This window comes from Salmo salar, chromosome ssa10 (genome assembly GCF_905237065.1).
Source record: "Salmo salar chromosome ssa10, Ssal_v3.1, whole genome shotgun sequence".
In the NCBI taxonomy this organism is placed as follows: Eukaryota; Metazoa; Chordata; class Actinopteri; order Salmoniformes; family Salmonidae; genus Salmo; species Salmo salar.
The window spans coordinates 75,102,662-75,122,994 of record NC_059451.1 but is presented as its reverse complement, the minus strand read 5'-3'; the positions used below and the strand labels follow the sequence as shown (position 1 = coordinate 75,122,994).

At 42.2% G+C, this 20,333-nt stretch overlaps 1 protein-coding gene across 2 annotated transcripts in view; it reads right to left on the bottom strand.

Moving 5' to 3' along the window:
• LOC106561052 (harmonin) overlaps positions 1-20,333 on the bottom strand; it is a 52,034-nt gene extending 31,701 nt beyond the window's left edge. The window contains exons 1-13 of one of the 2 annotated variants that reach the window (XM_014124635.2): positions 20,123-20,333; positions 16,954-17,021; positions 15,451-15,594; positions 15,068-15,206; positions 14,379-14,487; positions 14,247-14,271; positions 13,771-13,828; positions 13,358-13,546; positions 5,644-5,703; positions 5,457-5,513; positions 2,580-2,722; positions 1,259-1,324; positions 788-921 (exon numbers count right to left, since the gene is read on the bottom strand). In XM_014124635.2, coding sequence (XP_013980110.2) covers positions 788-921; positions 1,259-1,324; positions 2,580-2,722; positions 5,457-5,513; positions 5,644-5,703; positions 13,358-13,546; positions 13,771-13,828; positions 14,247-14,271; positions 14,379-14,487; positions 15,068-15,206; positions 15,451-15,594; positions 16,954-17,021; positions 20,123-20,158 — 1,228 coding nt within the window. In that variant the 5' untranslated portion in view covers positions 20,159-20,333. The remainder of the gene's footprint in view (positions 1-787; positions 922-1,258; positions 1,325-2,579; positions 2,723-5,456; positions 5,514-5,643; positions 5,704-13,357; positions 13,547-13,770; positions 13,829-14,246; positions 14,272-14,378; positions 14,488-15,067; positions 15,207-15,450; positions 15,595-16,953; positions 17,022-20,122) is intronic. The other variant, XM_014124638.2, reaches the window with a different exon arrangement.

Here is a 20,333-nt window from a genome sequence, read left to right as displayed (position 1 = left end):
GCTACTCTCTGTTGTTATCATCTATGCATAGTCACTTTAATAACTCTACCTACATGTACATATTACCTCAACTAACCGGTGCCCCCGCACATTGACTCTGTATCGGTACCCCCCTGTATATAGCCTCACTATTGTTATTTTACTGCTGCTCTTTAATTACTTGTTACTTTTATTTCTTATTCTTCTTCGTATTTTTTTTTCAACTGCATTGTTGGTTAGGGGCTCGTAAGTAAGCATTTCACTGTAAGGTCTACTACACCTGTTGTATTCGGCGCATGTGACTAATAAAATATGATTTTATTTAGACCTGTGACACCAGGTGTGTGCAATTAATGATCAGGTAGAAAAGAAACCCAGCAGGCTCCGGACCTCGTGGGGTGGGAGTTTGTCACGACTCCTACCGTAGGTCGCTCTCCCTCCTGTTCGGGTGGCGCTCGGCAGTCGTCGTCGCCGGCCTACTAGCTGCCACTGATTCCCTTTTCCCCCTTTTCGTTTATTGTGTGCACCTGTTTTTGGTTTGGGCTGATTAGCTGGGCTATTTTAGCCAGGAGGCCCACCTGCTCTGTGTGCAGGATTATTTGTTTTCTGTCTTGTGTGTGTTCACCTGGCAGAACTGTTGGCTTTCGTTTTCTTGTTTGTTTAAAAGTGTTTCATTAAATATAATTATGACCACTTACCACGCTGCATCTTGGTCCCCTCTTCCAGACGATCGTTACAGAGTTGAGTAACCCTGCTCTATAGATTCAATAGACACTATCTGAGGTACCATCTGACCCACTGTCCTTACCAGAGTTCTTGGACTTGGGGGGTGGGGTGTTGATTTCGGGCGGGGCCGGCGAGGGACTCTTGGTTTTGGGTTGCTCTCTAGGCGCCCAGTCCTCCTCCCACTCCCTGTGGTGCTTCCTCTCCGCAGCCTCGATCCTACGCACACACAGGCACGCACACAAACGCATGCATCCACACAAGCGCGCACACATAGACACACACAGGTCAGGAGGTCACTGGGTCACCCAAACTAAACACTCTCTGATATAGTTGTTAACACACAAGAGAACTGAAGCTCTCTGATCTCAACTACACGCTCTGTGAAGTTCTGATAGATCCTGGGTTCCCTTCATGCAACACCCCCAGCCCCTAACTGATCTGTCTGTTTCACTACGGAAATGATTAGCCATACGCGTAACATTATGTACGTAACATACAAGATACATATGTTACAGAAAGAGCATTAAATATGCAAAGCGGGGTGAAGACCCACTTCTCCATCTCCTTCCGATAGCGTTCCTCTTCCTCAGCAGTCTTCTGAGAAATCTCCATCTTTCTCCTGTTCGCAACACAAAGAAACATTTATATACATTTATATGTACGGTATGTATGACTAAAATCCAATTTTATGGGAAATAACAACATATTCTGAAATTGTATAGGACTGAGATACTGTATATAGAACAGCCTATTCTTCTGGAGATAGCATCAGTATAATAGATTCACTATGAAAGCTATGTTGATGGCAAGTTTGTACACTGAGTGTACAAAACATTAAGAACACCTGCTCTTTCTATGACAAACTGACCAGGTGAATCCAGGTGAAATCTATGAATCCTTATTGATGTCACTTGCTAAATCCACTTCAATCAGGGCTATAGATGAATGAATAGAAGGGGAGGAGACAGGTTAAAGAAGAATGTTTAAGCCTTGAGACAATTGAGACATGGATTGTGTGTGTGTGCCATTCAGATGGTAACAGGGCAAGACAAAATATTGAAGTGCCTTTGAACGGGGTATGCAATGCTGCTGGGTTTTTCACGCTCAACAGTTTCCCTTGGGTATCAAGAATGGTCCACCACCCAAACGACATCCAGCCAACTTGACACAACTGTGGGAAGCATTGGAGTCAACATGGGCCAGCATCACTGTGGAAAGCTTTCGACACCTTGTAGTGTCCATGCCCGGACGAATTGAGGCTGTTCTGAATATTAGGATATACACTGGCATACTCAGTGTATATCTCATGTGTCAATCAGAAGAAAAAAAAGAAAAAATTGTTTTGCTTGTCTCTGATTGCTATCAATGCTAGTGAAAAGCCTGTTATTTTCTAGAGCACAGAGCCAAGAGATAAAGTCTCTGTGCTCTACGGCTGTCAGCACCTGACTATTTTGGCAAACTGAACGTGGGTTAACAAGTGAAAACCAACATACAGTATGTTTCAGTCCTCACTTAATGTCTGTGCTGTCCCTCTCTCTCTGGGTGTGTCAAGAGAGGCATCTGTTCATAAAGCATATGCACAGACAGCAATAACTTTTAGCAAAAATACATAATGATCAGTTTATGAATTCCCAATTGTCAGCTCTCTGAATAAAATAATCATTTACAGTCATCAATTGCTGTTTTTTTTCTTTTTTTTTCTGTCCAACCTTCCCATCATTATTTGGGCTGCCTATTCCTGGAAAAATATTCAGTACAACAGTTTTCCCTCCAAAGGGTCTTATCTATTCTGATAGGCCCAGCCACCATGGAAATATGTTTGACCACTTCTTTGAGTCCACTGACAATCAATCAGTCCACTGATATCCACTCACTGCCTCTCTTTCTCCTGCTGCTCCTTGACCATCTTGTTAGTCTCCAGGGCAACCCTTTTCTGGTGCATCAACTCTCGTCTGTCCAGCTCCCTGCGAGCCTCCACCGCCAGACGCTCCTCGTCTGTCATAAACAACTCACTGCCCTGTGGGGGGGGACGGACAGACGGACAATCAGGAAGCAGGGTGTCAGAGGGTTCAAATATCTCAATTTTTAAACATTTGGTGAGCCTTAAAATTAAAAACCTCATATCGATTACCAAACGTTGTATATATATAATGTATGCCTCTGGGGTTGGACACCCAAACACTTGATACGGCTGACAGCCTCTTGTGAACTGGAGCAACTCGGGCAACAAGAAGTTGCCCCTCCCCCATCCCTCCCGCTAACTGGGAAACTTTTGTCTGTAAATTAAGAAGACTATGTATTTTGAAAGATGAGACGTTGAGGATTATAATAAATACAGCGTTGATGTCATACAAGCAAGCCAAACACCCGTGAGTCCAAATGTGCACTTTTCCATATCATAAATATCATGTCATAAACAGTGTCAACGTTCATGATCACTATGTTTGATGTACAGTTACAAGATGACATGACATCATACTCTGGGTTGTTCTGAACAGAATGAGACTATGTTTGTCTATTGAGATAGAACAAAATGTGCACCCGAATGCACTTGTGACTGTGTTCTATGCAAACCAAGATTCAGTCTTATTTAAGGTGAGCCTAGTGGTGGGTGTTGGGCCAGTAACTGAAAGGTTGCTAGATCGAATCCCCGAGCTGACGAGGTAAAAATCTGTCGTTCTGCCTCTGAACAAGGCAGGTAACCCACTGTTCCTAGGCCATCATTGTAAATAAGCATTTGTTTTCCTAACTGACATGCCTAGTTAAATAAAGATAAAATAAAATAAATAAACTGTTGTGTTTCATCTTTTTTTTTTTTTTTACCTTTATTTAACTAGGCAAGTCAGTTAAGAACAAATTCTTATTTAAGAACAAATTCTTATGTTCCCATAATCTCCAAACTGTTCCCTTTCTACTAGCATGGTTATGCATTTTCATATTTCTTCTGTAAGAAACATTTCAATTTAGCCCTATCCATATAGGCCCATTCCCACGAGTGTAATTAACTCAGCCACCACACCTGCGTGGAAGCACCTGCTTTCAAGACTTTGTATCCCTCATTAACTCAAGCATTTCCTTTCTTTTGGCAGTTAACTAACTGTATGTCACCGGTGTTAACTCGCTCAAGTATACGGACGAATCAATAAGAAGGCACACCGCACTTGTTTGCACACAAATCAACAGAACATACACAGGAACAATTCTCAATTGAACGGTATCTCCTCCGCTAGCGGTAAATGAGAGGAGATGGCGTGTGACAAGAACACAGCCCTGTAACTGAGGCCTGATGACAACCACCTGGTAAATGACTTTCCTGAAATGAGTCATGTTCTACCTCCAGAAGGAGACTTTGTCTGGGTAAATGTTCTAAAGACAGACATGCACATTATTCTACTCTGTAGGTGGATATAATGCAGATCACAGGAGGTTGGTGGCACCTTAATTGGGGAGGAGGGGCTCGTGGTAATGGCTGGAGCGGAATCAGTGGAATGGTAATCAAATACCCCAAACACACGGTTTCCACGTGTTTGATGCCATTCCATTTGCTCCGTTCCAGACATCGTTATGAGCCGTCCTCCCCGCAGCAGCCTCCACTGATGCAGATGTTGTTGTCTTCTGTTTTACCTGTGTAAACTGTGGTGCGGGTATAAAGCTTACTTGGCTCTAGGGTAAACTTGGATAGAAGATAGATTTTTATCAAAGTTATTCACATTTTCCAAAATTGTCAAAACGGCTAGGGGTATGCGAGACTCCAGTAGGAAATAACATGCTGAACACACCGCTCGCGTTGCAAAATAAATGTACTCATACATGTTATTCAATCATTTAATCCAAACTGCTCGCGTGTGCCAACGAGCATCTGCGTAGCCAGGCGCTAAAATAGAACTTGGTTCTATTTTTTATGCTTGACGCGCTGCAAGTCCCGCCTCTCCCATCTCATTGGTTTTTAAGAGCATATACCCACGTGGGTGATTAAAATATGAACTGAGGTCCACACTCCAGTCCAGTTGGTGGAGGTAATGCACCTTAAAGTTAGTTGCAAACCGCCATATAAAGTCCACAGAAGAACAAGACCGAAGGAGGAGAGATCACTGGAAACGAACTAGGTTTCCCCTTTTATCTATGGAATAATTGTCGGACTAGAGAACACATGATTTTGTGACTCAAAATGTGTCAAAATTCTACAAACATCCAGAAAAAAAGGACCTTGTGCTTTTCAGGTAAAATAACAACCCAATGTTTATATCCCAGGACAAATTAGCTAGCAACAGCAAGTTGGAGTCTCAACTTAGTATTGAGAGTTAGAGTAGTAGAATACACAAGGTGCCATTTAGAAATTTAGTTGTGCATCAGCAGGTTTTCTTTTGTTATGTCAGTCACTCAACTAGCCCATGTTAGTAAAACATTTTTAGATTGGTAAATTAGTCTAGCCAGCTATAAAAACTTGTAGTAATCACGGTCGGATTACCGACTGGGCACGCAGGACACGTGCAAAATTTTCTCTCTGCCCTATGGCAAAATGAGTCGAGTTGCATGCAATTAGTTCTAAAATTGCTAAATCTTCTCTCCACCCCATGGCAAAATGTGTAGAATTGCAGCAAACGTGCTTCAAAACTGCAACATTTTCTCTAAGTCCCATGGCTAAAAGTATAGAATTGCAGGAAGTGTACTTACATTTTTTCTTAGGGCTGTCAAGCGGGGGGCCACTAAAATGTTTTGGGGGTGGGGGAGGCCCTGGGTGGTGTACTTACAGCGCCAGTGAGAACTGTGATGGTTAGACTCCTGCTACTCTTCAGAACTCTTACAGCCTGCAGACACAATAAAGACAAAACTTAACTGAGCAATGAAAACAAAACTTTCCAAAGCAAATTCATTATTTACCAAGCAAAACAGTTTTCTGGAGTTATGAAACCTTTGTCTGCATTTCATGTGTCCTACCTCTTTGTGGTCCAGATTGGTGAATTCCACCCCGTTCACCTCCACGATCTGGTCACCAATCTACCAACACAAAACACAATACAATCCACAATACCAACCATGCAAAAACACACACACATTTCAGTACTTTATTTGGATCCACATTGGGACGTTGTGGCATACTAGGACCCAAATACAGTGCCTTTATTAAAACTTCTTAGGGATAGCCCCCTTTTTTTCAATTTTCGCCTAAAATGTCATACCCAAATCTAACTGCCTGTAGCTCAGGCCCTGAAGCAAGGATATGCATATTATTGGTACCATTTGAAAGGAAACACTTTGAAGTTTGTGGAAATGTGAATTGAATGTAGTAGAATATAACACAAAAGATCTGGTAGAAGAAAATACAAAGAAAAAAACAACCGTTTTTTTTCTACCAACATCTTTGAAATGCAACAGAAAGGTCCGGAATCTAGCTATCACGCTGGTTGTAATTCCGATGGTGTCCACAAGAGGTCAGCAGTGTATGTGCAAAGTTTCAGACTGATAACCTGAAGTATGAGCAAGCTACATGACATTTAGTGTGAAGTCACCCAGGTACATTTGGGCAAATCGTGAAGAACTCATTTACATTTACATTTTTCTGCAAGAATATTGTCAAATCTGTATTCTTGGACTTTGATTTAGCTTTTCCAGTATTAGTAGCCATATTGTAAGTTCAACATTTGCAAAAAATCCAGTTTTCATAACTTCATAACTCTCCATATTCTTGCCATTTTTGTCCAAAAGGAAAAGGCTTGCCGTCACACAAGGTTAGCAGCAAAATTGTGCGACAGAAACGGGATATACTACACTCCTAATGATATAGTGAAGTCTGCTTATGTTCTAGGATCTCTGAGGAATAAATATGAATGTAATTTGACTGGTTGAAACAACGTTTAGGGTTAGATTTTCACAGATTCCTTTCTTTGCAAATTGAACGGATCTGAAAAAGGATTTTATCTAACAAAACAACACTTCATGTATCTCTGGGACCCTTTTGATGATAAATCTGAGCAAGATTTCAGAATGTAAGTTCACATTTCACCTTCAGAGGTGAATTTATCAAACCTATCGTGGTGAAAAAGTGTTTTGTTGTTAGGAGCTCTCCTCAAACAATAGCATGGCTTTTTTTTTTGCAGTAATAGCTACTGTAAATTGGACAGTGCGGTTATATTGCGGTTATATTAACAAGAACTTAAGCTTTCAGCCGATATAATATGTACAGACATTTGTTTCTCTAAAATCTGCGATCATGACACAAAGCGCTGCATGATTTACAACTGCCCCGGGACGCCTATCCCTAAGAAGTTCATTAAATATATATTTTTCTCACCCATCTACACACAATACCCAATAATGACAAAGTGAAAACATGTTTTTAGAAATGTTTGCAAATGTATTGAAAATGAAATAAAGAAATAGCTTATATAAATAAGTATTCACACCGCTTTGGTATGACACTCCAAATTGAGATAAAGTGCATCCAATTTCCATTGATCATCCTTGAGATGTCACTACAACTTGATTGGAGTCCACCTGTGGCCAATTCAATTGTTTGGACATGATTTAGAAAGAAACACACCTGTGTACAGTATATAAAGTCCCACAGTTGACAGTCCAAAGGACTGTCCGTAGATCTCTGAGATAGAATTGTGATGAGGCATATATCTGAGGAAGGCTATAAAACAATTTCTAGAGTGTTGAAAGCTTCCAAGAACACAGTGGGAAATTGTAAAAATATGGAACTACCCAGACTCTGCCTAGAGCTGGCCGTCCAACCAAACTGAGAAACCAGGCAAAAAGGGTCAAGGAGGTGACCAAAAACCCAATGACCACTCTGACAGAACTACAGAGTTCCTTGGCTGAGATGGGAGGACCTGACAGAACTACAACAGTCTCTACAGCACTTCACCAATCTGGGCTTTATGGGAGAGTGGTCAAACGGAAGCCACTCCTGAGAAAAAAGCAACATGACAGCATGCCTGTGGTTTGCAAAAATACTTTTGAGAGCATAAGGAAAAAATTGTACTCTTTGGCCTGAATGCAAAGCATTATGTCTGGAGAAAACTAGGCACAGTTCATCACCCGTCTAACACCATCCCTACCATGAAGCATGGTGGTGGCAGCATCATACTAGGGGGATGCTTTTCAGCAGCAGGGACTGGGAGGCTGGAAAGGATAAAGGGAACAATGAATTGAGCTAAAATACAGGCAGATCTTTGAGACTGGGGAGAAAGATTTATATTCCAACAGGACAATGATCCCAAGCATACAGCCAAAGCAATGCTGGAATGGCTTCAGAACAAGAATGTGAAAGTCCTTGAGTGGCCCAGCCAAAGCCCAGACTTGAATCCCATTGCAAATCTGTGAAAAGACTTGAAGATTGTTGTTCACCGCCACTGCCAATCTAACTTAACAGTGCTTTAATCTGCAAGGAAGAATGGGCGAAAATCCCCAATTCCAGATGTGCAAAGCTGATACAGACATACCCAAGATGACTCAAAGCTGTAATTGCCGCCAAAGGTGTTTCTACAAAGTATTGACTGAGGGGTGTGAAAACTTATGTAAATGAGATTTCTGTATTTCATTTTCAATAAATTAGCAAAAATTTTTAAACATATTTTCACTTTAACATTATTGGGCACTGTGTGTAGATACTTATGTAACCATAAAAGCCTTGGTTTCATGCATGTTAACATCAGAAGCCTCCCTAAGTTTGTTTTATTTACTGCTTTAGCACACTCCGCCAACCCTGAAGTCCTAGCCTTGCCTGAATCCTGATTAAGGAAGGCCACCAAAAATTCTGGAATCTCCATCCCCAACTACAACATTTTCCGTCAAGATAGAACTGCCAAAGTGTCCGCGTATGCACTACTGGTGTTGAAGTCAGGTGCAGGAGAGCAGAGAGTTGTGATCATGCGCACTCTTTATTTGGGCAGAAGCACAACAAACGGACACAACAGCGTCAAACCTCCAGCCAAAATGCAAAAGAGAAATGCGCAAAATACAGTCACAAAAACAAACGTTAATAATCCAACCTCCTATGGGTTACACAAGAATACCCAGGGGGTAAATAACCAGCCTGGCGCGTCACACTGAACATGTAACAAAACATTTCCACACAAGGACATGGGAAGAACAGAGGAATATATATATATATATATATATATATATATATATATACACTGTGATTAGGGAATGTAAACCAGGTGTGCGGGGAACAAGACAAAACAAATGGAACAATGAAAAATGGAGCGGCGATGGCTAGAAGGCCGGTGACGTCGACCTCCGAACGCCACCCGAACAAGGAGAGGAGCCGACTTCGGTGGAAGTCGTGACACAAAGGGGGCGGAGTTGCAATCTACTGCAGAGATAGCCTGCAGAGCTCTGTCTTACTATCCAGGTCTGTGCCCAAACAGTTTGAGCTTCTACTTTAAAAAAAATACCTTTCCAGAAATAAGTCTCTCACTGTTGACGCTTGTTATAGACCCCCCTCAGCCTCCAGCTGTGCCCCGGACACCATATGTGAATTGATTGCCCCCCATCTATCTTCAGAGTTTGTACTGTTAGGTGACCTAAACTGGGATATGCTTAACATCCCGGCCGTCCTACAATCTAAGCTAGATGCCCTCAATCTCACACAAATTATCAAGGAACATAACAGGTACAACCCTAAATCCGTAAACATGGGCACCCTCATAGATATCATCCTGACCAACTTGCCCTCCAAATACACCTCTGCTGTCTTCAACCAGGATCTCAACGATCACTGCCTCATTACCTGTGTCCGTAATGGGTCCGCGGTCAAACGACCACCCCTCATCACTGTCAAACACTCCCTAAAATACCTTTCTAATCGACCTGGCCCGGGTATCCTGGAAGGATATTGACCTCATCCCGTCAGTAGAGGATGCCTGGTTGTTCTTTAAAAGTGCTTTTCTCACCATCTTAAATAAGCATGCCCCATTCAAAAAATGTAGAACTAAGAACAGATATAGCCCCTGGTTCACTCCTGACTTGACTGCCCTTGACCAGCACAAAAACATCCTGAGGCATACTGCATTAGCATTGAATAGCCCCCGCGATATGCAACTTTTCAGGGAAGTCAGGAACCAATATATACAGTCAGTTAGGAAAGTAAAGGCTAGCCTTTTCAAACAGAAATTGTAGCACTAATTCAAAAAGTTTTGGGACACTGTAAAGTCCATGGAGAATAAGAGCACCTCCTCCCAGCTGCCCACTGCACTGAGGCTAGGAAACACTGTCACCACCGATAAATCTACGATAATCGAGAATTTCAATAAGCACTACCCTGGCCAACAGCTCTGCACCCCCCGCAGAAACCTGCCCAAGCCCCGCCCGCCCGCCGCTTCTCCTTCACACCAATCCAGATAGCTGATGTTCTGAAAGAGCTGCAAAATCTGGACACCTACAAATCAGCTGGGCAAGATAATCTGGACCCTCTGTTTCTAAAATGATCCTCCGCAATTGTTGTAACCCCTATTACTAGCCCGTTCAACATCTATTTCGTATCGTCTGAGATCCCTAAAGATTGGAAAGCTGCCGCGGTCATCCCCCACTTCAAAGGGGGAGACACTCTAGACCCAAACTGTTACAGACCTATATCCATCCTGCCCTGCCTTTCTAAAGTCTTCGAAAGCCAAGTTAACAAACAGATCACCGACCATTTCGAATCCCACCGTACCTTCTCCACTATGCAATCTGGTTTCCGAGCTGGTCATGGGTGCACCTCAGGCACACTCAAGGTCCTAAACGATATCATAACCGCCATCGATAAGAGACAATACTGTGTAGCCGTCTTCATCAACCTGGCCAAGGCTTTCGACTGTCAATCACTGCATTCTTATCGGCAGACTCAATAGCCTTGCTTTCTCAAATGACTGCCTCGCCTGGTTCACCAACTACTTCTCAGATAGAGTTCAGTGTGTCAAATTGGAGGGCCTGTTGTCCGTTCCTCACGCAGTCTCTATGTGGGTGCCACAGGGTTCAATTCTCGGGCTGACTCTTTTCTCTGTATATATCAATGTCGCTCTTGCTGCTGATGATTCTCTGATCCACCTCTACGCAGACGACACCATTTTGTATACCTCTGGCCCTTCTTTGGGCACTGTGTTAACAAACCTCCAAAGAAGCTTCAATGCCATACAACACTCCCTCCGTGGCCTCCAACTGCTCTTAAATGCTAGTAAACCTAAATGCATGCTCTTCAACCAATCGCTGCCCGCACCCGCCCGCCCGACTAGCATCATTACTCTGGACGGTTCTGACTGAATATGTGGACAACTACAAATACCTAGGTGTCTGGTTAGACTGTAAACTCTCCTTCCAGACTCACATTAAGCATCTCCAATCTAAAATTAAATCTAGCATCGGCTTCCTATTTCACAACAAAGCATCCTTCACTCATGCTGCCAAACATATATACCCTTGTAAAACTGACTATCCTACCGATCCTTGACTTCGGTGATGTCATTTACAAAATAGCCTCTAACACTCTACTCAGCAAATTGGATGTAGTCTATCACAGTGCCATCCGTTTTGTCACTAAAGCTCTATATACTATCCATTACTGCGACCTGTATGCTCTCGTTGGCTGGCCCTCGCTACATATTCATCGCCAAACCCACTGGCTCCAGGTCATCTATAAGTGTGCTAGGTAAAGCCCCGCCTTATCTCAGCTCACTGGTCACCATAGCAACACCCACCCGTAGTACACACTCCAGCAGGTATATTTCACTGGTCATCCCCAAAGCCAACACCTCCTTTGGCCGCCTTTCCTTCCAGTTCTCTGCTGCCAACGACTGGAACGAACTGCAAAAGTCACTGAAGCTGGAGACTTATATCTCCCTCACTAACTATAAGCATCAGCTGTCAGAGCAGCTTACCGACCACTGCACCTGTACACAGCCCATCTGTAAATAGCTCACCCAACTACCTCATCCCCATATTGTTATTTATTATTTATTGTTTTTTGCTCTTTAGCACCCCAGTATCTCTACTTGCACATTATCATCTGCACATCCATCACTCCAGTGTTAACGCTAAATTGTAATTATTTCGCCACTATGACCTATTTATTGCCTTACCTCTAATCTTACTACATTTGCACACACTGTATATTTTTCTATTGTGTTATTGACTGTACGTTTGTCTATCCCATGTGTAACTTTGTGTTGTTTTTGTCGCACTGCTTTGCTTTATCTTGGCCAGGTCGCAGTTGTAAATGAGAACTTGTTCTCAACTGGCCTACCTGGTTAAATAAAGGTGAAATAAATAAAAAATGTAATGGTTAAGAAATTCTATTTAATCAATTTTGAATTCAGGCTGTAACACAACAAAATGTGGAATAAGTCAAGGGGTATGAATACTTTCTGAAGGCACTGTAGATGGAATCTTGACATAAACACAATATTGAGACATGGTTCAGAAAAAGTTTCCAATCGAGTGAAGATTTCTCATTGATCTTGACAAAACACTATGGGTCCATACTTTTCAGTTTAAATGTTTTCTCTGTCTCAAAATGCGCATCGGCCAATAAAAATTGTTGATGTAGTTGCACATGGCACATTATGTCAACCGTGGGACCTTATATAGACAGATGAACAGAGTATAGGGTCTGAATACTTGTGTAAATGAGGTATTTCTGTTTTTTATGTTTAATACATTTGCTAACATTTCTAAAAATCTGTTTTTGCTTTGTCATTATGGGTTATTGTGTGTAGATTGATGAGGAAAAACATGAATTTAATCAATTTTTTAATAAAGCTGTAACGTAACAATGTGGAAAAAGTGAAGGGGTCTGAATACTTTCCGAATGCACTGTACATCTCCTTTAAATGTTGATATTTGGTTGTGTTGTCAACCAAACACAATTCAATATTACTTTTATAAGACAGTAAATAGCCTGAAGTTAAGGCTATCTTACAAACTAACGTAACATTCAACCTTAAAATAAGTAGCACATCCATGGCCACATTTTGAGGTTACTGTAATTTCTCCTTATGTAATCATATAAAGCGTCAATGTTCAAGATAGCATGCATAAGTCTGACAATTTATTCCATTTAAACTTTGCTGTGCTTTTAGATGGTTGAAAGCATAGCGATAACACATTAGAAATTCAACTAACTTTTGGTTGTATTTTTTGAGTGGGTGAATATACAGCAGGTTGTAATCTCATTGATCAATGTCTCAACCAAATAATATTACCCATTTATCCACGGTGAAATGACCTGGTGTGCCCAGTGGGTAGTAGTCTAGTCAAGGATGAAATACTGGAACACTACAGTTGTTACAGACCAAGTGGAACAAAAGTAAACCTTGAATTTTGAGGTTTAAAATATATTTTAAGAAATGCCATTGTTTGGTGGATATAAAGTCTAAGATCTTTGACAGACTGATGCCAAATTTGTTACAGGAAATAATCACTGCCAGCTGGTCAGGCTAGCATAGGACTAAATGTGTCAGGTTGTCTAATGGGAACAGCTAACATCTAGCGTTTTATCACGAGCAATTACGTCAACGATTTGAATTGGCTGATGCGCAAAACGAAGAAAAGAAAATGTATGTTCGCAAGCATGGACCCAACGAGTTGACTGGTTGTCATCGTGATACATTTCCACATGTTCATCTCAAAGTGGTTTACAGTACGCTAAACAGGGCCAAACTCTTACCTGTAGTCCTACTTCAGCAGCGAGGGAGCCAGATTTAACGTTACTGATGTAGATGCCAGGCTTCTGTGTGGGGCCACTGGAGATGCTGACGCCCATGCCCTTGGTGCCCACCAGGCTCAGGAACACCTTCTTCTCCTTGATCTCCTTCCCTCCCATGGATGCCAGGCCTGCCACACTGCCCTTCTTCTCCTGAGAGAGAGAGAGAGGGGAGGGGGGGGCAGAGAGAGAAAAGAGAGATTGTACAATTCTGTGGTTGCATTACAGTGTTTTTTTTCTGTCTCCTTATTTGTAGGTCACTCTGGATAAGTGTTTACTAAATTACTAAAATGTGAATGAAGAAGGGCCAAAGGGTGTCACACTTCAAAGAATATGAGAGAATATTTAATCTCAAAGAAAATGAATCTCACTCTCACCCCAGAATCAGACACAAATTGGTCCACGAACTGCCACTTCAGAGGCTCCTCTGTGGAACTGGAGAAGAACAGAAAGCGGAGGATAAATCCGATTCTATATTTACATTTTAGTCATTCAGCAGACGCTCTTATCCAGAGCATACATTTCATACGTTATAAAAAAAATTTTGTACTGGTCCCCCGTGGGAATCGAACCCACAACCCTGGCGTTGCAAACACCATGCTCTACCAACTGAGCCACACGGGACCACATTTATGTATTTATTTCAGCTTTATTTAACCAGGAGGATCCCTTGAATAAGATTTTGTGAGTAACACCTGGCACAGGAAATACATCAATCAATAATCTAGCTACCGTCTCAGTGCTCACCGGATACCCCTTGTCCAGGATATAGTTTCTTGTTTTATTTTGATCAGTCTTTTCTAAAGCAGAAAGGTGACAAATACAGTACCAACAAAGAGAGAAACAACCCTACCTCTTCACTGGTATCATCCCAACCTCTGCACAAATAAAAGGATCAAAATTGAAGTAAATGATTAATATTCACTTTTGTATTTGACATAAGGATGAGTGAGTATATTGGTTGGGTGGATTTCGTTTAACTTACGCCTGACTTTGAGCGACACGATTTTCTTGGTCTTGATGAGGTTGATGACTTCCTCGTGGATACAGGAAGAGATGGCGTATCCATTGATGCGGACAATCTCATCTCCCATCTGGAGGTCACACAGAGGTCAGACGTTATGACCAGCACTTTTTATGTAGTGTGACAGTGTGTGGCTACTTTTCTGAGTGTTATGTTTCACAGTGTATGTTTGCCTCTCATTAGATATTTGACCACATCCCATCCACCCTCCATACTAGGTACTGTATGAGCAAAGACGTTGAAAATACGTATTTTTGGTTGAAAATAAGTCAACGTCTCGTGCTCACTGGGTAAGAATGAGTCTCAGAAGTGTTTTTTTTTCTAGATGCCAGACAGGGTGGCTGTGTCACCTCAGCTGTAGCTGTGTGTCAATTTGTGTCACCGGTTACTGAGCTAATGGAAGTGTGTGACATCTTGTCAAGCTGGCTGAGGTGAATAACTACAGCAGACTGACGGAAAAGCAGATCCAATAAGTCTGAGTCGTGGCTCAGGGGCAAATGACTTCAGAAGGAGATGAAGGACAGGAAGGTACTTAAAAGGTTCCTGGATGTTTTTACCAAAGCGGTTTGGTCCTCGGGATGACTTTATTTGATGCATGCACAAGTGATGCACACACAAACGCGCACGCAAACCAACACACACACACACACCTGCAGGCCACTGTTTCCAGCCTGTCCATCCTTGACGATCTGTGAGATGAAGAGTCCACAGCCGAACTCCAGGCCCCCTCTCACACTCAGACCCAGACCCTCAGGATGAGTACGATCCAGACGCACCTCCTTCAGCTTACTGCACCACCAGGATGGAGAGAAGGAGGAGGAAAGGGAAGACAGGAGGGGAGAGGGAGAAGGGGTTAGATGGAGGATGACAGGAAAGGGTGGAGGAAGGGGTTATCAGTTCTGTGTCATCAAATTGGTGTACATTCCCATTGCCTATAAATACTAAGAGAGTAATTACATGGTATAAGACAAGTGCATCTTATTGAAAGTCTATGGGCTCCAGCCTGGTGGGTGGCAGTGACCCCTCCACTCACCGTGACCTCTTGGGGGTGAGCAGGTCGTACTCCACCTGGTGTTTGAGGGGAATGAGGGGCCGGATGGCATCAAACAGCGGCAGGCGACTGGGCTCGTTGATGACCAGCTTCAGGTCCCCCACCAACACTGGCAGCTCCATGGACCTGAGGGAGCGGGCAGAGGGTCAAAGGACAGCTCAACACACACGCACACTGCACAGTCATTCAGGAGAGAGTGAGATGTTTTGAATGCCTTTCTTTATCATTCCTATCGTTGACATACATGATTGTGAGGACAAAGGGACTCAAAGCAGCACACAGAATGACTAGTACAGAACAGTATGATAAACACTATGGCCTTATGGGCCATCAAGTATTCCAAGAATGTGCAATCAACCTACCAATTCCAATGGGAACGTAAGACCTATGAATTATTAACGTTTGCCATTTTACTCCTGACTCGTGTATGAAAAAATAAAGGGCTTTTGTGAATAGCTGGCCAGGCTTGGTGGAGCACAGCGGAAAACTGATCATCGGTCTAATCAGGTCTCTGGCTCCATACAAAGAACACATGGAAACCAGCACCGCTAACTCCCTTCACCCCCATTCAGTCCACATTAACGTCATAGTCCTGAATGAAATCCTATCTCCCACCATACACCTGTATACACACACACACACACACACACACACACCCACACACACACACACACACACGAGACTTAATCCTCCTATACGTAAATCTGCAATTGGAGAGAAATCAAGACGTTTGCTTGACCATTTTCCATTTTTGTTGAATAGAAGTGACACAAAAAAAGTAATCTTAATTTTGTTCAAGTACTGGCAGACCCACTAACAATCCACAATCCAAAGGATCAACAAACTGAAATCAGTTGAGGGAAGAAAATTGGTCATCCCGAAAAAAAAATAATAGTTCGATAATTTAGCACTAAACTAAAGTGAAAGTCAAACAGAGATGGTGGTAATCACCGGTGGTGGAAAAAGTACCCAATTGTCATACTTGAGTTAAAGATAAAATGACTCAAGTAAAAAGTGAAAGTCACCCAGTAAAATATGACTTGAGTAAAAGTCTAAAAGTATTTGGTTTTAAAATATACTTAAGTATCAAAAGTAAAAGTATGAATAATTTCAAATTCTTTATATTAAGCAAACCAGACGGCACAATTGTATTGTCTTTTAAAAGTATGGATAGCCAGGGGCACACTCCAACATCATTTACAAACTAAGCATTTGTGTTGAGTGAGTCCGTCAGATCAGACGCATTAGAGATGACCATGTATGTTCTTTTGATAAGTGTGTGAATTGGACCATTTTCTATCCTATTAAGCATTCAAAATGTAACGAGTACTTTTGGGTGACAAATGTATGGAGTAAAAAGTACATTATTTTCTTTAGTTGTGAAAAATATAAATAGCAAAGCAAAGTACAAATACCCCCCAAAAAGTACTTAAGTAGTACTTTAAAGTATTTTTTACTTAAGTACTTTACACCACTGGTACTCACTGGTGGTACATCCGCAGGACATCGTACAGGTAATCCTTTTCTGCCTCATTGTCAATGAGCAGCTCCACCTAAACAGCAAAGGCATCTTTAGTCTCATTCTCATCTTTATCATCCTCATCATCACAGACAAGATAGCAGCTGCCAGGGAAGGCTGCAGGCTCTATACTGACACATCCCTCTCCACTGTGGTCCTTTCAGCATAACAGGGGCATTCCCTTTAGCCCTAGGTTTGTGTGTGTGTGTGTGTGCGTGCGTGCAGCAGTGTGTGCATCTTACCTTGTAGCGACTGAACTGCTGCAGAAAAGTTTTGAGGAAGCGCTTAGGCCAGTCATTAATATACCCCATCTCCTTCATTAAGGAAGGTTGTCTATCCGTCTGTGTGTGAGTGCCTCAATGTGTGTGCGTGCGCGTGTGGGCACGTACCTGTGTGTATGTTTGTCAGTGCTGCGTTTGTGTGCCTATGCCTGTAAAGCGTTAGCATCAATAGTAACTCTATTGTTTGTTGCTGGCGGTAGAAGGCCAGGTAGCTTTCCTGTTTTCTAGATCCCTTCCCCTTACTAGGACTGTGGGCTGGTATTCACGCGTATGCCACCAGACTAGGGAGGGGGGGTAAGGGAGCGATAAGGAGGGGTGGAGGTTGTAGGGCGGTTTGGAATAGTGAGGTGAGCAGTGTCACCTTACAGTACATCCCTGTGACAAGCATTCCTCCACCATCATTTCTTAGAATTAGGGGTGACTCAAGGAACCCTGGAGTTTCTCAAGGAACCATCGCAATCAATAGGTTCATATTTGCACCTTTGGTTAGTTGAGGGGTTATGGGGGAACCTTTAATGTTTCAACGCAGAAAAGGGTTCCTGGAGGAACCCTTTCGCTTGAGTGTGCGGAGCACTTTGAATTTATTTTGATGTTGGATTTGTTGCGCTGCCTAACTCAGAAGAAGATGAAAATATGTGGTTTTCGGCAATGGCTTTATGGGACGGCTAGCAACTTGTAAAACATGACCCATTCCTATAGGAGTACTATTTCAATAGCAATGTTGAATAATACCACATTGGCTGTCACGCCCATTATATTATATGACTGTATTGAATTGAATGTATTTTGGGTAACAGACATATACAACAAAATGTTCAATGTGGACCCAGAGGATATCACTTAAAATTATGAATTAAAATGCTTGTTTACAAAGTGGTCCTGTTTGTTTTAATAATAACGTTTATCGTGATGGTAATGACGTTTGTTCATGATGATAATTATTAAGTGTTGGCTTAGTTCGCTAGTTACCTACAGTACCTTCAACCTAGCCTACACTCTTAAAAATGCTTGGCTGTTTGGATGGCCCAACTGCTGGGTTGCAGGCATTGGGTCACTTAGTCAGGTGGTTTTCTTTAAAAAAGAAACAGGTTTGGTTGTTGATGCTGGGTTATTGATGCTGGGTTATTAAGAAACAACCCAGCCGGTCAGATAAGATGACCGGGGGCGTGGCTTAGTAGGGGCCTGGCTTGCATATGGTTATTTTTGGCCCAGTGGGTCAGATAAGACGATTGGAGGTGTGTCTTTCAGATATTTATTTCTGGCCCACCGTATTGTTAAGGTCGAACACTGACAGTTTTGTAACATCATTGAGGCTTACAGAGGTGTATGAGTTCCTCAAGAGCCTATGCAAATCCTAACGTTGGAAGAGTTACCACTTTACTACTATGTAATCAGCAATGTTAATATTATAATATTTAATATGCATTTAAAATACATAGTGTACAAACATATGCACAGGAATGGCATTTACTCTCACAGCTGGCAATCTATTTAACCCCAAAAGGTTATTTGAGGCTGCTTTACTTCCAAGAGTGTACAAAAGAAAAGGCTTAGAGATACACACACTCACACAGATGCACACACCTAGACACACATTACTACACACAAGCTCAACCATGCAGGTCCCTGGGTGTATGACAGTGTATTTATGGTTTGGTAAAGCTCTCAGACTCAACACTGAGAGACAGGGTAAGCAACGGTGACAATGTGCAGACTTTAGCACCCTGAACGGATGAAGCTAATGTCATAAAGAGCCGGCCAGATACCGCAGCTTATGTTATACAGTATATGAAGTCCTCTTGTGTTTTCTAAACCCTTAAACTCCCTTATTCTCAAAACATCCAACAAAGGCACAGGGGTGAATACAACACATACAACAAATAAACTGTAAGAGAGATGAAGGACCCACTTCAATCTAACAGTAGCCTATATTCACCTCTAAAAGACATTTGTCACCACATATTCATTGTCACAAACATGACCAAAGCACTTTTTAAAGCCTTATCTAAAAGTGGTGTTGTTGTTGCTCATGCCTTCCTGCCTGCCAGCCCTCTCTGTCTCTAATTGCTGCTGTAAATCGTCCCATCCTTTCCGCTCGGCTGGACATCCCTGACACCGTCTAAATTATCTAATGGGGAGCGACCAAGTGAGAGCCTACAACATAGAGGACAGATGGCTCTGGGTCCACATTACAGGACTGAAAACACCCACACGTATCACGCTGCCTTTACACAGCTTCTCTTTTTGACATTAGAATCCGAATACTGTCACCATGATAATCCGTGGCAAATGTAAGCATCGGTACAAAACGGATCATTGGTTATCTTCGTGTTGGGTCTAGAATGACCAACAGACGAAATTATGTTGGCAACACCAGGTGAACGTTTTGCAATACACACAGTTCACCTGACAAATGATTAGGATAACCAATCAGGAAAGCTGACACACAGGCCATGGATAATCATGAGAATAGCCTAGTTTACCTGTACACACACTCCCTATAACCGACATTGTTACTGTATACCACACATATGGTATTAAAAAGGAATATATTCCATTAAATATCCTCACAAGAGGGGGCAGCTTTTTTAATCCTACACTACAGAGAATTCACTTGTTGTATAACAGTTGTATAACACAACAGTCTAATTTCACAATTGTGAAATAAAGGATGAAACAATTTCAATTAAAATCCCAGCCAAAACATGTTAGTCCTATATGAGCATTTTCTACACCTATGAAGACATTATACACGCGTTTAAATGCACCTGTGCAAAACCCTTACCCCAACAGGGTTCAGAGTACATCATAGGACTTTGATAACAGCCAAAACAAAATGAAATTAAGTTCTTACCTTGTGCCTAAATTCTCGAGCTACTTTTCGTTCCATTTTCGACAAAAAGAATAACGCTGCCACCGACCGATGTTCTATCTTCCTGTTAGCGACAGCTCCCTCTCAACAGTGGCGCTACCGACAGTGAACGCTGGGTGGTAGACATAAAGAATGATAGAGGCCTCTAGTGGCCCAAAGCCATTTTAACATCGGCAGTGCAAATTAGTGCTTC